The sequence below is a fragment of the Microchirus variegatus genome, assembly GCF_963457635.1.
Source record: "Microchirus variegatus genome assembly, chromosome: 8".
NCBI classification, from domain to species: Eukaryota; Metazoa; Chordata; class Actinopteri; order Pleuronectiformes; family Soleidae; genus Microchirus; species Microchirus variegatus.
Window position 1 is genome coordinate 5,945,781 of NC_139809.1, and position 16,147 is coordinate 5,961,927.

General features: G+C 40.6%; 1 protein-coding gene across 1 annotated transcript in view; it reads left to right on the plus strand.

Annotated features, from left to right (window-relative positions):
- Positions 1-308: 308 nt before the first annotated feature.
- Positions 309-16,147, plus strand: part of plxnb2b (plexin b2b) — a gene marked incomplete at both ends in the record, with an annotated part of 42,596 nt that continues 26,757 nt past the window's right edge. The window contains 13 exons of the mRNA XM_083893982.1: positions 309-1,436; positions 2,626-2,814; positions 2,929-3,048; positions 4,253-4,353; positions 5,934-6,060; positions 6,645-6,804; positions 7,782-7,893; positions 9,330-9,441; positions 9,813-9,914; positions 10,573-10,668; positions 11,216-11,303; positions 12,863-13,044; positions 14,253-14,401. Coding sequence (XP_083750108.1) covers positions 309-1,436; positions 2,626-2,814; positions 2,929-3,048; positions 4,253-4,353; positions 5,934-6,060; positions 6,645-6,804; positions 7,782-7,893; positions 9,330-9,441; positions 9,813-9,914; positions 10,573-10,668; positions 11,216-11,303; positions 12,863-13,044; positions 14,253-14,401 — 2,666 coding nt within the window. The remainder of the gene's footprint in view (positions 1,437-2,625; positions 2,815-2,928; positions 3,049-4,252; positions 4,354-5,933; positions 6,061-6,644; positions 6,805-7,781; positions 7,894-9,329; positions 9,442-9,812; positions 9,915-10,572; positions 10,669-11,215; positions 11,304-12,862; positions 13,045-14,252; positions 14,402-16,147) is intronic.

A 16,147-nucleotide genomic window follows, 5' to 3' on the forward strand; every position in this document is an offset into this window, starting at 1 on the left:
AGACAGAGCAAGGATACGGTTAACTTAGCCGAAGGTCTGGAATAAGTGCGGGCAAATAGCCTGGCTGTGTTTAAAAGCTGATTTTGCCTTTGAACAACCCACTCACCATCTACCGATCTACCTACTACCTCTTTGAAACCTCAATAATTAAGTTTGTTCCATGTTCACTCTGTGCAAAAAGGGAAGTGAAAAGTCTATTTCCCAAACTGTAGCATTGTAATCATATATGACATTTTATTCTCTGCATACATCTGCGTGTGTACCGTCGCTCATAATAAAACGACTCTCTCTTTCTGTTCCCTGTAGAGATGGCAAGCTGGGTCTCCCTTCTCCTCTTCCTTTTCTGTCAATCGATCTCACGAGCCCAGGACGAGGGCAGCGACATTTCCATCCTGGTGTTCGTCTCGGAGACGCCCATCAACAATGTCGTCCAAGACCCCCACACTGGCCGCATCTACTTGGGATCGGTCAACACCATCTACCAGCTGGGACCGTCGCTCCGCCTGGAGGCTCGTGCTGAGACGGGCCCCAAAGAGGACGCGCGCACCTGTACGCCCCCTGCCTCGGCCTGCCAGGACACGAAGCTCATGCCCAATCTCAACAAGCTTCTGTTGATCCACCCGTCCAACGGTTCTCTCATAGTCTGTGGAAGCCGCTACCGAGGCATCTGCTCCCTCCTCAGCCTGACCAATGTGGAACAGCAGGTGTATTACAGCGACAGCAAAGGAGAGAGGACTTATGTGGCGAGCATCGAGGATAGCGTGAACGTGGTGGGCGTCATGTCCACCTACTCTAAAGACGCGCACAACTTCAGTGTGTTTGTTGTCGGGAAGGGCTACGGAAGCCTGGACAGCACAAAACTCATCAGCACGCGCATCCTCGAGGACTACGGGGACTGGGTTGTGTTCGAGAGCATCATCGAGGCGTCCACGGTGCAGACGACGCCGTTTGTTCCCAAGTACCTGCATGACTTCCGCCACGCCTTCAAAGAGGACGGGTTTGTTTATTTCCTCTTTTCGCGGACACTCGACGGTGGAGACAATAAAAACTTGACCTTTGTGTCTCGTCTTTGCGAAGTAGACCCTCACTATTATTCCCACACGGAGCTCCAGTTAGACTGCGGTCCAAACAACCGATACAACAAGGTCCAAGCCGCATATGTGGCGTCTCCAGGGAAAGAGCTGGCACGGCTCATGACGGAGTTCAGTAAGTATGGAAAGGTCAACTCCTGGAACAAGGTTCTGTTCATGGTGGCGAGTCCAGATGACGACGACAGCGAGTCTGCCCTCTGCATGTATCCACTCAACTCCATCAATGAGCGGCTGGTGGACATTATCGGTGCCTGCTACAGTGATTCGGGGAAGATTTCCGGGTTCGCTGCTGTGGACATTCCCTACTCATCTAAAACTGATGAATTCTGCACGTCAAAAATTGCAGTAAGTGTTTTTATATTGTCAAAATTAGGTTTGCAAAATTCCGGGAATTTTCAAAGTGGAAAACTTTCCATGGGAATTAATGGGAATAAACAGGAAATGTTCAAAGTTGGAGGTGGGGAACATAAAAATATTTGGTAAAAAATATATATTGTAGCAGCTATTCCTTAGCCACTAAAATGACTTACTGCAGGTCTATTGAGGCCACGCCCCCTACATGCATTGTAGAGGGCTTTTTTTTTAGATGGGATGGGGGTTTTGAAGTTTTGAACGTGAACATTCACATTTTTTGGGGGGTCAGTAAAAGAACAAATTCTTCGATGAAAGACGGAGGTGTTCCTAAAGTTCTATGTACGAATAAATATGACTCAGTTTCTTTAAATTGTCCAAAATTCCCAGTTACTTGCAGTGGAAAGTTTCTAATTTGGAACATTTCTAAATTTACAAACTCAAGTTTCCATGGAAAGTTTCTGGAAATTTACTGTGAATTTTCCGTCCCTTTGCAACCCTTGTCAAAATCTATGCTTATTAAATAGGGAGGTTGGAACTCTACTATCAATAATGCACCGATGTGTCACCGTTTAATTTAATGTCCGTGTTTGCTGCTCTGTTTGAAAATTCTGCCCGACACATTTTTTTCCTCCCAATGCCCTCCACTCATCCAGTACAAAAGTCCTGCATATAGAAATGTTCGGGAACATTTCTGCCCATGGTCTAATCTGCCCCTCTAGAGTATTTGGACCATAGCCTGGAAACCAGACCAATCAGCAAGCTCATGTTGATTTGCATCCACTGATGGGTCTGGTCCCATGCCCTCTGAGACAGATTCCCATCTGTCAGGAGACAGGTTGGTGCAATCACAAACTTTTGATTTGGTACCGTGGCTAACACGGGGGAGCACCGCTGAAGCATTTTCAACCAATAACACGCAAGGATTGTTTTCACAAATCTATTCTTGAAAACTATTTAAATAAGTTTCTATCTAGTCGTGTTCCCACAAAAAGAAAGGACGTCTATGGCTGAGAAAAACAGGTCCGTGTTTATCCCTAACAGCTGTCACTCTCCATGCAGCTTATTTATCCCACAACGCTGCCAACAAGTTAGATTCCCACATAGTTCCTTTCCTTATTTTTGAATTCAAGTGCACAGTGTGCGACCAATCTTTTATTCCTCATTTATTTTCTCTTTGCAGAAAGATACTTTGGAAAACTTTAAGTGTGGTGCAGACTTTCTGCCCTCCCCTCTGGCCAGCAAGCCAAGATTTGCCTTAAAGGCAGATGCAGTACTGACCATGTCGGGCCTTCTGACCGCTGCGGCTGTTGCTGTTGAGAATGACCATACCATCGCCTTCTTGGGGAATAACCAAGGAGAGGTCTTCAAGGTGGGGGGTTGTCTTTTGATCTTTTGCTCTTCTGTATATTTTTTATTTTGGACCTTTACTTGAGAGAAGGAGGGGAAATAAACCTCCAATTTGACTGTTTTGTTTTCTGCTCAGGTACACTTGACTGCAGAGCCATACGTGTACAGCAAGACTCCTGGTGAGACCGTGGGAGAGAAGGTCAACAAGAACCTTTTCTTTGACCTCAGTCACCTCTACGTTACCACTGAGAAAAAGGTATGGATGGCGGCACCGTTCTCTCACTGCTGTTGTGCGACCGAGAGAAACGGCGCTTTGGGTAATGAGAGTCGATGCCGGTGAAGGCTGCATTGATTAAAATAGATCGGTATCTCTTACCTGGTTATTCTGCTGCAGGCAAAACACGCGTTCTCCCAAAAGCATTCTGTGTGGACATGTGCGAGGAAGATAATTGTGTTCCTCATGTTTGTCAATCAACAGATGAATATGTTTTTTTTTAAAGGAGATACAAACAAAGCGAGATGTCTGGCTTGTTTTTTTAATATACATAATCTGTATTTACCATTTCCTAAAAGGATTAATTGAGCCTCATTAGTCATAACACTGAAAAATACATTTTGACTGTTAATCAGCTATTTGTTGTACAGGCTTGTTCAACTGTGGAGAATGAGCACGTCTACACTGACGCATTCACTGCAGAAATACACAAACGTATGTGGATGATATCAAAGATGATACTGGGAATAGTGATAATAGTGCTGCACCGCTCGCAATCTAATTAGAGATGTAGCATCATTTAGTTATTTTAAGATAATTGTATCTCATGGAGCACTGAAATGCGACCTAATTTGTTTTGATTCATGTAAATTTGAGGAAGTGGGCAGGGATAAACGAGCTAAGACGGCGTGACAGACGATTTTGGTGGACGAGGCCTCTGCGTTTTATACCCATCTGGGTACCACTTTATAATAAGTACACATTATAAGCACTAGTTAAGCATTAATAAATATTGAATTCATTATTCATGCGTTCATTTATAACGCATGAATACTCATTAGTATGTAGTTTACAAACACAGTTATAAATGTTTTACTCATGTCCTGAGCGACTGCTGGACACACAGAGAGGTGAGAGAGCATTCCCTTGTAAGTCGATCAAAGAGCTCGTTTGTTGGAGGTGGATGCTGATTGGCTGCTTGAGTACAGCAGCTATTTGGACACAGTAAAACATTTATAACTGTGTTTATATACACATAATGAGTATTCATGTGTTATAAATGATGAATTTAATATTTATTAATGCTTAACTAATGCTAAAAGTGTGTACTACCTTTTCTGCAGTCACACCCTCATGATGTTACTTAATGCTTACACACTGGACCTTTTAAACAATGCTTAATATTTTATGCTGCGTTACCTTTAATGTGTACGACGAGCTCATATTCCATGTCGTAATGCTCCAGATCATCAAGGTGCCCGTGCAGACGTGCCTCCAAAACAAAGACTGCCAATCATGCGTGCAGCTGAGGGACCCGTACTGTGGCTGGTGTGTCCTGGAGGGCAGGTGAGTATCCGGCGCTCGCACACACACACACACACACACACGCATGCATCCAATTACAAACGCACACGCACTGCGACAGACGAACACAAACATCCGCACATGCAGTTCCATCTGTAAAACACAGCGGGGGTATTTGTTCAGTATTTTATTGCAGACACTTTTAGTACCCCCTGGTGTTTATATTCCATCTCCTGTTGTCCGTGCAGCCATGAGGAATTAAAGCTGTTTGTCAGCCTCATGCGGTGAAGGCAGTCTGTGCAATTTACTCTCATCAGCCTATATTTATCAGGGTCTGGAGGGTAGAAGGGGTTGAAATGTGTCATTTTTTTTTTTTACTCGGATGCGATCAGGAATAAGGACAAAAGCAGAAAACCAATTATGTCTCAGTCTCTTTCATACTCTGCACAACCTATACAGTTGTAATGATAAGTTTATGCATCCGTAAGTCAGCTGACATCATTTTATAATCATTGGATAATGGCAGAGTTGGTGACACAGTATAGGGGACATTGTCATTTTGTTTCAACCAGTTCCAGAAATATCTTCATTGTTCATTAAAGCTGGCAATTATCAACAATTAGTTTGAACAATGTCACGTCCAGTCATCGCGCTGACGTCATCAAATTGCAATTGTTTTCCCCCCCATGCATCTGTTCAAAAATAAAAAACCTTTAATTTAATGTCATCCACATAAAATTCGATGTCATCCACATATAATTTAATGTCATCCACATATAATCCGTGTTGTAACGCAGGCTGCAACGTTTACTGGAAATTTTAATTGTAATTGTGAAACAAAAAAACAAATGCAAAACCTTTGGTAACACATAAAGGTGCATTATGTAATAAATCTAAAGCAACTGGCCATAACATCCTCCTAATATGTCAGAGACTCAGGAATAATGTTCATATAACAAACTGAACTCACCAACAACAACAGTACAGACAAATGATTTGCATGAAAACATTTTTTGCAGACTGAAAATCATGTTTATGTTTTCAAATCATGTTTTGGCATGTGGCGCCACCTACCGCCGTCTACGAATCATTGCAGTCAGTAGAGTCTCAGCTGCCGAGCAACCACGGGTTGCCAGTTACGTCAGAAAACGAAACCTAAAAGAGCTCTGTATTCTGAATTTGAATGTAGTAACCGTTTTGGGCCACATTCTTACATATGGCACCTTTAACGTAACAATTGTATAACCAGGAAGTTATATAATGATATTACGTCTTATTTCTGTAGTAATCAAGTACTAGTTTGGTAATAAAAATAGAAAATATGAGAAGGGCATAAGGGAGGATGGAAGTGATCAATTCATTCTTGTTACCAAGTTGCATGGAAATATGATTTCTTTATTACCACACTATTACATTGTAAAAAACAAGTGTTACCAAAACTTTATTTAAAAAAAATCTGTGTTTGTCCGTGCGTGAAGTCACTTGGGTTCGTTACTCACAACAGTACAGTGAAAAACAGTTGGGACTCCAAAGGCTTTGTCTTCGCCGAGACTTTGTGGAAAGCGTTCAGGGGGATGTGGAGCAGGGGCTGATGGGGGAACTTTTTCATCCCTCGTCTGAAGGTGTACCAGGAGGTCTGAGTGCCGACGGGCTGAGGAGAAGAATGGCTGGCTGTGGAGCCCGAGGCAGCAGTGTGTCAAGATTGTCTCCTTCTATCCCCCAAACCTTTCCTGCAATAAGACTCAGAAGGTACAGCGATGCTTCTCTTCTCGCTCACTTTTTTGTCCTTTGTTCTCCACACCTCTTTTTCTCTCTCGCTGCAGTACACCACCCCACTTACCCGTGCATCGCACATACATGCACAGCCTGAGTAATAAACTGTTTCCATTGTGAATCAGAGACCTGGGCTCTAGGTCTTCCTGCTCTGTATTGATCCATCCAAAAAAACTCCATCCTGGCTTATTATAACTGACCTGGTTGATTCTGCTCACAACCTGAAGATGGAGAGCATCTTTTTTATGTGTTTTTTTTTTCCCTCCCTCAGTTTTTTCTTTCATTTGCTCCCTCAGTACTTCTCTGTACCTTCCCTTTCTGACTCACGTGAGTATCTTCATCAATCTCTCCCCCCGTCTCCTCTTCAATCAATCTTCTGCCTTTCAGAAGTGAACACTATTTCTGTCTTTGTATCGTCACGGATAAAGCGATTTGAAAAATTTGTTTGGCTCGGGAGAAAATACTATGCAGCAAAACTTAACCCATGATTAACCTGAATGATTCATCTTGAAAGACAGTTGTCTGCCTTTTATTCACTTTTCTGCATATTGTCTCATCAGGTGAGTATAAACATCCCCTCCTTGCCTCAAATCGGAGCCTCCGACCGCCTGCACTGCACCATCGAGTCGTTCAAGAGCGACGGAGTCATGTCTGAACCTGGTCAGGTCTCCTGCAATCTACCCCAACCCTCACTTATACCACAAACACCTGAGGGCCAAGGTATTATCTCTATAATTTGTTATATCCTGCCATGCACTGTTATAACTGATTTTGCATTACTAACTTGGTAAACTGGGCAAATGTCCTGGTGCTCGAGACCTTATTGTTACTCAGCGTCAATTAGCTACTTTGCAAATAGTGCTGAACGATTTTGAATAAATACCTAAAAGCGATCATTTCAACAGAAATGCGAGGGAATGGTACATTTTTTTTTACATCATTATTCTCAATTAATTTTCATTCAAAAACAGATTTAAAAGGATTAATGTGTGATATTTGTTCAGCTCTGTGAGAATCAAAGATGTACTCTTCACTCTGTAGAATAAGATGTGTATAGATCAAGATAATAATTCATCTAAAATTGTATTTTGACACACATTTTGGCTTGAATAAATATTGCCCTATTTGCAAATGCGTTTAAACACAGATGAATCTTCCATGTCTAACTAAACTGATCAGGAGAAGAGAGGTCCTATGCCTTTTTTTTTTTACATCACCTAAATTGCTGTTTGTGTATTCTACATTGCCTTTCTCTATGAAAACTAAGAACATGGAAGGGAGAGGCAGAACTTTGGGACAGACGCTGCCGCTTCACATCGCTCCTCTGATTCCGTAACACTAGCAATAATATGTAAAATCGCACTCTGTGGGCAGCTTTATATCGGCTTTGTTTGTGTGCAGTTTAACAATGAAGAGCCGGCACAACAAGGCCTTCTTTTTCATCTCTGTTTAAAAACAGGCTATTATCAAAATGGCCTCCCACAGCATCCACAGTGTTAAATTACGGCCTTCTTCTTCCTCATCCTCCTCCTCCCTGTCTGTTCTCCCTGTGTTGTTTTACCTTCAAATACACAAGTGACATCTATTAATAAACTGCTACTTTGCAAAAAGATGCCATCTCCTACCCATGCGTGTCTATAAATGTGTTTTCGTGCAGCACATGATAACCCTCTCCCCCCTCTCTGCCGTTTCGTCAGACTTTGTTGCTGTGGCTGTGAGCGTCTTCGTCAATGAGACAGTGGAGTTGGCCACGCGGGAGTACAAGTTCTACAACTGTGCTGCCACAGTGTGGAAATCTGAAAACACGCCGTGAGTAAAACCTGTTGTTTTAACTTATGTTTATACATTTTTATTAAGGTTTTTTATCTTACCACAATTATTTGTGTTGTTACGTACTAGTGCAGTGCCTGTAGAAAGTATGTATTTCCTATAGTGGGAGCTGAAGAAGATTTTTCATTTATGGTAATGCATGATAAGGAACATAAAGGCTAACATAATACATATCCCCAGCGTGGCTAGCTGTTTTGTGACTGTCAGCCACGCCAGTTTGCGTTGGTTGCACAGTGTTTGTATTATGCTAGCCCTACGCTAATCCTAATCGTAGCCTGGCTAGCTCACCTTTGGAAGCAGGTTTCGCCAAGTTAGCTGCAAAATAGCAGCATGCTAATGCTAAATAAATATGCGCTTGCTTATTGGTGAATGGATTCGTCATTTCAGTATAACACCATGTTCTGCGTTTGTACCGTGTGAAATGAGCCGCTGCCACATTCCTGACGCGCTGCCTGGTGTAGCATGTTGGTGTAGCAACATGCTACACCAGGCATTTTTTTAGGTTTTAGGGTGATCTGACCGTCGGTGAGATATGCCCCGTCACAGACAGACAGACACACGGACACAACTTGCTTTATAGATAGATACTGAAATAATACCATGACTAAGAAGGGTAGAAAAAAACATCAAAGACCTTCTGAACCCTCATGTATAATATTTATCATTTTTCATTTTAATTTTTATTACAAGAAACCACATTCATATTACAGGCTAACCACTCAGTGTGAAATTGGACCCAAACTAGAGCCTTACTCCTTATTCTTATGAAGTATACACTCATCTACTATGTGTTTTTACTGCACAGTGTGTCTATATATTGTTCTATCCGTCATCGCGACGCCTACTGTGATTACAGAAGGTTCTCCAATAAGTCATACTCTTAATCCATCAGTTCTGCTCTGTCACTCGCTGAAAGTACACAGTGACACTGAACACAGTATCAGCTGACAACCTTGATGTAAACGTATCACCATGCATGAGCAGATGAGAGATCAAGGCTCTGTTTGTAAATTGTGATGCATGGCGCTTTTGAATGCACCTCTTGCATTTTCTCCACTCCTTTTATTACCGTGCCGAGGAAATTGCCTCAGTTTCCTTTTCATTAATCAAAAAATGAAAGTCGATTTTTGCCATTTTCCCCCCCCCGCTCTCTGTGTTTTTTCCCTTTCATTTCTTTTAAGCCAAGGAGTTTGTGATGAACGAGTCCTGCTTATGTGAAGTTGCAGAGATCTATTTCATTGTCAGCAGCATGGATTTTTGTGCCGGACGCTGTTTGATGAGTTTGCATGTTTTACATTTGTGTGTGTGCGCGCATGTTTTTATGCGCGCATACGCTCCCGACTAATTGTGTGCAGGAAAGCATTTTTCTATAACTTATTGGTCTGTGTTTGTGTGTGTTTTTTTTTTTTTTATAGTTGTATGTCATGTGTGGCCAGTCAGTGGGGCTGCCAGTGGAACGTATTTGACCATACGTGCGGTGACATGAACGACACTGTGATGGGTCCCAATATCATCAAGCACCGTCAGGTTAGTCATCCGAAGGTTAAACATCTCACTGGCAGGTCACAGATTCTTCCCTCTGATAACATGTGTATGATCGATGTTGAAAAAGTACAGCAGAAGTTTGGTTAAGACGCATCTAATCGCCACACATGAGGCTCTGCCTGAGTGATCCAAATTTTCTCCCTGAAATTAAAAATAAACTCTAATCCCAGTATCAGCTGCCACCATCTTGTGTGGCAAATGTTGTAGGGTGGTGGATATCAATTTACAACTCAGCAGATGTTGCGCCGATACACTTATCTGTTGATGCATTTGAGGGAGTCCGCTAAGTGGTTGGCATATTTAAAAATGTAAATGATGGAGAGCGGGTTTGATTGGTTCTGATGCCTTCCCAGGGAACAAAGTGTCCCCAGTTTGAGAATCCCGATCCTGTGCTGATTACCGTTGGCTCCAAGACGTCGATCAGCTTTGAGGGGATCAATCTGGAACTCTACAAGGTAAAGTTGCAAAATCGCCGAATTTAAAGCAGTCAAGCAAATCTTTTTTAAGCACATTTTGGCACTCAAGTGGTCTCGACAGTGCTTATAGAAATCGGTGTTTCTGTTTCACAGAAAAAAATTATTAGCTTACTAAAAAGTTCTATTCTTGGCTCCACAGTGCAGCACAGAGTCCTACACAAACGTCCAGCCTCAGAGGATTTATCTGTCCAGTGGATACATATTATATATGAGGCCAATATGCCTGCTCAAGCCTGCAAATGATCACTTAATGATCAATGATCCAAATGCTAACTGCTGTTAGCTCCCAGTAGCCTATGTGGCTGATGTCATTTCCTGTCCCTTAAGTTTTGTAAATATTTACAAATGAGTTGTAATGAGCTTTGTGAAGTCATGTGCTTTTTCAAAATTAATCTTTGGACATATATCATTTCTGATATGTTATGGCAATTATCTTTAGTAAATTACATATCCTGACCAGGTTAGGGAAAGATTATCTCACCTAAATGTGGAGAAAGAAGGCCTGTTTTTATCTACATGTACAAGATCTAGATTTCTTGTTTAGTAATGTGAAGAAAGACTGTTTATTATTTTGTAAATTGAATTTTTTTTAGGTTAACACCATATTGCTTGATTTTTATTTTTCCGGGCTCTCCAGGGTCGCGTTTTCACCATCGGCACAGAGCTCATGAAAAACGTGGAGGAAGAGGTCAAGTTCGAGGGCGGGGAGTTCTATACCTTCAGTGGCCACAATGTGAGTACGACTGTATGCTAGTTGCTTGACGCTTGACTCAACTGCGTCCCCGTGTTCATGCTGAACTGCTCTACTTCGCTTGTTCACATTTGTTCACTCGCTCTTCAGCTCAACTCTGATTTGAAATTGCAGTTAAGAACGGATATGAAATACACTGTGGACAATCACTTGTTGTTGTGTACTGAAAATGTTCACATACTTTGTTCCTTCTTGAGCTGTTTTTTTTGTTTGTTTTACCTTTGATATTCTGTAGCTCCCTCTAATGGTCAGACTTCCCTCTCTGGATTTGTTTTAGGACTAGCTCCTCATTCTGTGATTGGGGAAACTCAAACAGTGCCAAGCCCCCAGCTATGTTATTTTCTCGACATTGATTTCTCCAGCTGAAAATCTGCCAGACTCTGTATATTTTGTTCTGTCTCCCACCCCCCGCCCCCCCATCTTGGCATGAGGGAGCAGCAGCCCACATTGTTTGCTGATTACAGAGCTTAAATACCATTAATCACCTCATTCTGTATTAATAATTAATTCCTCATTTTCCTTTTCTTAGTTTTCCTACAATAAATCACCGGAGACCAGTGTTCTTTTCTACATGAAGGACAAGGAGTCGGGCAAGAAGATGGACAGCACACTGAACGGTATGCCCTCACATTCTAATGTGGAGATCGTATATTTGTAATGCCTCGTGTGTACGCTGCTTGTCCCAGTGTGGGGACTCCATCAGATATGGAGGAAGATCCCTTTCATCTACAATTGAAATGAAGGAGGAAAATCGATTGGTTAAGGCTTGCGTGATGAAACATTTCACAATATATCATAGAGGACATCATTTGCATTTGGTTTCAGAATGTTGGTTCGGGGCTAGGAGTGGGAAGTCCACAGTTAAGGAAAATAATATTTATAATATGTATATTATACATATGCGTTTCAAGTTTGCACACTTTTCCTTTTAATAATGGAAAGTTTAGCATCTTGTGCAAACTTTTGTTAACACTTTAGAGAAAGGAACACATATTCACAGAGGCGAATCTAGAGTCTGTAGGGGCCCTAAGCAAAAATTCCCAGGGGGTCCTTCCAACCAGTGTTCATCACCATTATTTTACAAATAATCGGACACCAACGAAAAATGTATGGGTTCAAAATATTTTTTATTTTTTTTCGAATTGAATGAAATAACATGGAAAAACCTTGTAATTAAAAAATATGTGAAAATATAAATGTAAAGAACAATAAAACACTGTAAATAGCTTTTAAAAAACTATATAAACTTAGTTAAAAAAAAATACATTACACTGTAAAGAACCCACATTATAAAACAATATAATATATAAATACAATATAAATATATATAACAATAAAATACTGTAAATAACTGAAAAAAACATATAAACCGAGTAAAAAAGATATGCATTACACTGTAAATAATCCTCTTAATTTTCCAACTTGCAGAACGATAACTTCACACAGGTTAAAGTGAGGTGGGGCCCCTTTAGGGAGGTTTCCAACTGAGATGTCATTGCAAATCGCCCATTGTTTTTTTTAAGGGGGTCTGGGATGCACACATTTCAGTAAAAACAGCCCTCAGGCTCCGAGTGTCGGGGGGCCCCCTATCAGCTCGGGGCTCCAAGCAGTTGCCTGCCTTGCCTGTTCACAAGCTGCGCCTCTGCATATTCACCATGAACTAGGTGCTTTCTAACATGCATATAAGTAGCATACTAGCATACTACTAGCTTTATTAGTAATTAGTGAGCATGTATTAACACCTTATTCTACATAACTATATTCTTATTGTAAGATTTTTCCTAAATAAGGTGTTAATACTTGCTTAATAATTACTAATAAAGGACTATTATGCCACTTATATATGTTAGTAAGCACCTAGTTGATGGTGATTATGTGTTCCTTGATATAAAGTGTTACCAAAAAATTTTTTATAATGAATAATAACCCTTGTTAAAATCAAGTTTAATGTGTGGCTGGATACCTTATTCTTACTGACAGAAAAGGCTGTTAGCCTATGTAAATCTTTTGCCCTGTTTGATTTTTGCCGTCTCCTGGTTGAAAAATATTCCCTTGAACTGATGTCAGAGATTACATTTCTTTAATATATATATGTATATATGCAAAGACAATGCTGGGGGAAAAAAACAGTGTGAACAGTTTGTTTTTTTCCTCTCCCCTGCTTCATTCCATGCAGTCACTCTGTACAACTGCTCAGTGGGGAGGGAGGACTGCAGCCTCTGTAAGAACGCCGACCCGGTGTACCACTGCATGTGGTGTACCATGCAGAATGCATGTGTTCATAAGAAGCTGTGCAGTGCACAACCCGGAGCAGAGGATCCCTCCAGCATCGAGTGCCCCAACCCCCACATCACTGATGTGAGTATTTTCAGCAGCGCTGTCATATAAAGCAGTACAAATGGTGTTATTTGTATTTCGAGCAACTTTTGCTTTTACTCCACTACATTTTCTCTTACTATATGTTACTCGTTACTACAAAATAAAAATCAAAAGCAACAGGGTTAAGTGTCTTGTAGCAGAGCCAGGAATTGAACCCACAACCTTCTAGTTGGAAGACCACTGAGCTCCCATGGCTCAATCATTACTCCTCACTTTTTTTTAATACTTTGACTTCTAAAACTTAAGTATCAAAAGTAATTTCCTGATATAAAATGTACTTAAGTACAGTAAATGTCATAGTACTTAAAGACTTTTACTTAAAGGTGCGTTATGTAATAAATCTAAAGCAACTGGCCATAAAATCCTCCTAATATGTCACAGAGACTCAGGAATAATGTTCATATAACAAACTGAACTCACCAACAACAACAGTACAGCCAAAATATTTGCCTTAAAAAAATATTTTGTGGTCAGTCAGGGTTAGTGTTAGGGAGAAAAAGAAACCTAAAAGACCGTGGTATTTTGAATTTGAGTGTAGTAACCGTTTTTGGCCACATTCTTACATATGGCGCCTTAAAGTAATATTCTAAAAAGTGACTTCAACTTCTACCAAAGTAATTTTCTGGTAACTTTTATACTTTAGGTGTTGTCATCTGTTTGTGTTGACACTTGAACGGTAGGTATTTGATTAGCAGAGAAAGTATTGACTTTGGTGCTTGGATTGATGCATTTGATGCAAATGGCCATACATTTTTTATTTCTTGCTCTTCCCTGCCCGACAGTCAGTGGGAAAGTCTGTTTCTCCTTCAGGGCGTGTTGAGATGATCTGCAGCACATTCAGATTGGATCGATTCTCTCTCTGTGCTCACTTAATTGTCGCTGCCTCATTGTCATTGACAAAAATCCATCAGTAATTGTGTTGATGTGTCATTGTAACAGAGGTTGTGACCGTACAGTACATACTTCAACTATACCGTGTATATACATTGATCAGGCGCTGGATTAAAACCAGCTACCCTTTTTAACTTTGTAGCTAATACATCCTGGCATTCACAAGGATCTAGATTTCCAGGTATTTTATAGCAGCGTACTCATTTGAAGCAGATTTTCCTCAATCAGACTTTTGTGTTAAGTTATCAAAACCCTTAACCTTTAAACACCCACGCACCGTGTCACCTCCGATCCAGATCATCCCCCGTTACGGACCCCTGCGAGGAGGCATCTCCATCACCATCCGTGGTTCCAACCTTGGCGTCCACAAGGAAGACATTAAAAACATCACTGTAGCCAAACAGCCCTGTATCCATCAGGAGGAGAAGTACTCTGTTTCCACAAGGTAATAAACACAAATCTTAATGTGAAGTATTTATCCATAGTTTATGAGCGTCCGTGCACACGGTCTTATAATGGTTTGCTGGATAGTTTTCATCCAAAGCTGAAGTTGTGATTAGGTTGTCAGGTTAAGAGTGCTTTGATTCTCCTTGAGGGTAATGTGTGTATATGGGATGGCATATTTTAAGTAGCTCATTATAGCACTGTATTGATCTTTAGGTCCCCAGATGCAGGTTGATTCAGAAACACAATTACTCTTTGAAAAGGGGATTGCATTGGCGAAAAGGAATTCAGATCATTTTCTTAAAAAAACAAAACTTCTTAGGTACCGAATTAATATCAACAAACTATACTTCACATGTTGTAGCCCATAATCCGCAGCACAATCTTCACCCAAACTAATCTAATGTAGTATTTTACTGTTACATTCAAAGAGGCGTAATTCTGATGCAACAATGTGCAAGCTGCGTTTTGCGGCTGTGGATGCACAATTTCCGTATTGTTTAAACAAAACTGTCTGAGCAGTTTACAGGGAAAATGTCTCCTTGGTGTGTGATGGGAATGTGGTTAAGCAGAAGACTCAAATGATTACTGAAGCTTGATGGAGGAGAAAAGAGCTGAGCAGTACACGTTCAATTTGTCTACAGACACGTGATGGACTGGCAAAGACAGAGGCAACATGAATAAATGGAGAAGCTGCAGTTCATCTATATATATATATATATATATATATATATATATATATATATATATATATATATATATATATATATATATATATATATATATATATATATATATATATATATATATATATATATATATATATATATAAAAGAGCTTTATTTGGTCTATTATGCCAGGTTTATTCAAGACACGCTTGGTCATTACATACGCATGTTGTGTTGGTTACGCTCATTGACAGCTTGCTAGTATAAAACCAACTTTCAGTCGCATCATTCCAACCCATAGGCCAATGATCGCAGAATTTGACAGACTAAAACTATTGTGTAATTTAAGGGAATTAGGGAATACATATTCACTATTAACTAGGTGCTTACTAACATGCATATAAGTGGCATACTAGCACTTTATTAGTATATTAAGCACTTACTAAAACCTTATGTAGGGGAAATCTTAATTCATCATAATGGAGGTAGAGTAAGGTTATGTAGAATAAGGTGTTAAAACGTGCTTAATGATTACTAATAAAGGGCTAGTATGCTACTTATATATGTTATATTGGAGTGAGACATCGTGGCATGCAGGGCAAATGTATGGCAGGCCCATTCGAGGTTACCACCACACGCCCAATATATATTTATTTATAGTAATATTTCATGCATCCCAAGCTTATTAATATTTTATACAATATGCTTTATGTATCAATAATGCTTAATACTCCTAATGCTTTATACAGTATTGACACCCTCCGGATACGATCCTACGGGCTTCCCGACACAAGTCCACCTACGTAACCACTGCAATTCTTATTAGGTGGCATTAGAGGATGTAACGATTAATTTACGATGTAAAAGTTGTATGCTGTAATAATGCAGGTTGCTCTTTGGAACGTCGGTGTGTCATTACCCGACCTGTACCGGAAACTCGATCCGTTCTGCGCATGTGCTTGGCTGAATTCCTCGAACCACTGACACTCGGACACCTCTCTTGCCGCTCAGTGCAACTGATCGTAACGGAACTGTCTATAGGTGTCGCGGGTGCGAGCGGTTTTCAGAGGATGGATGAA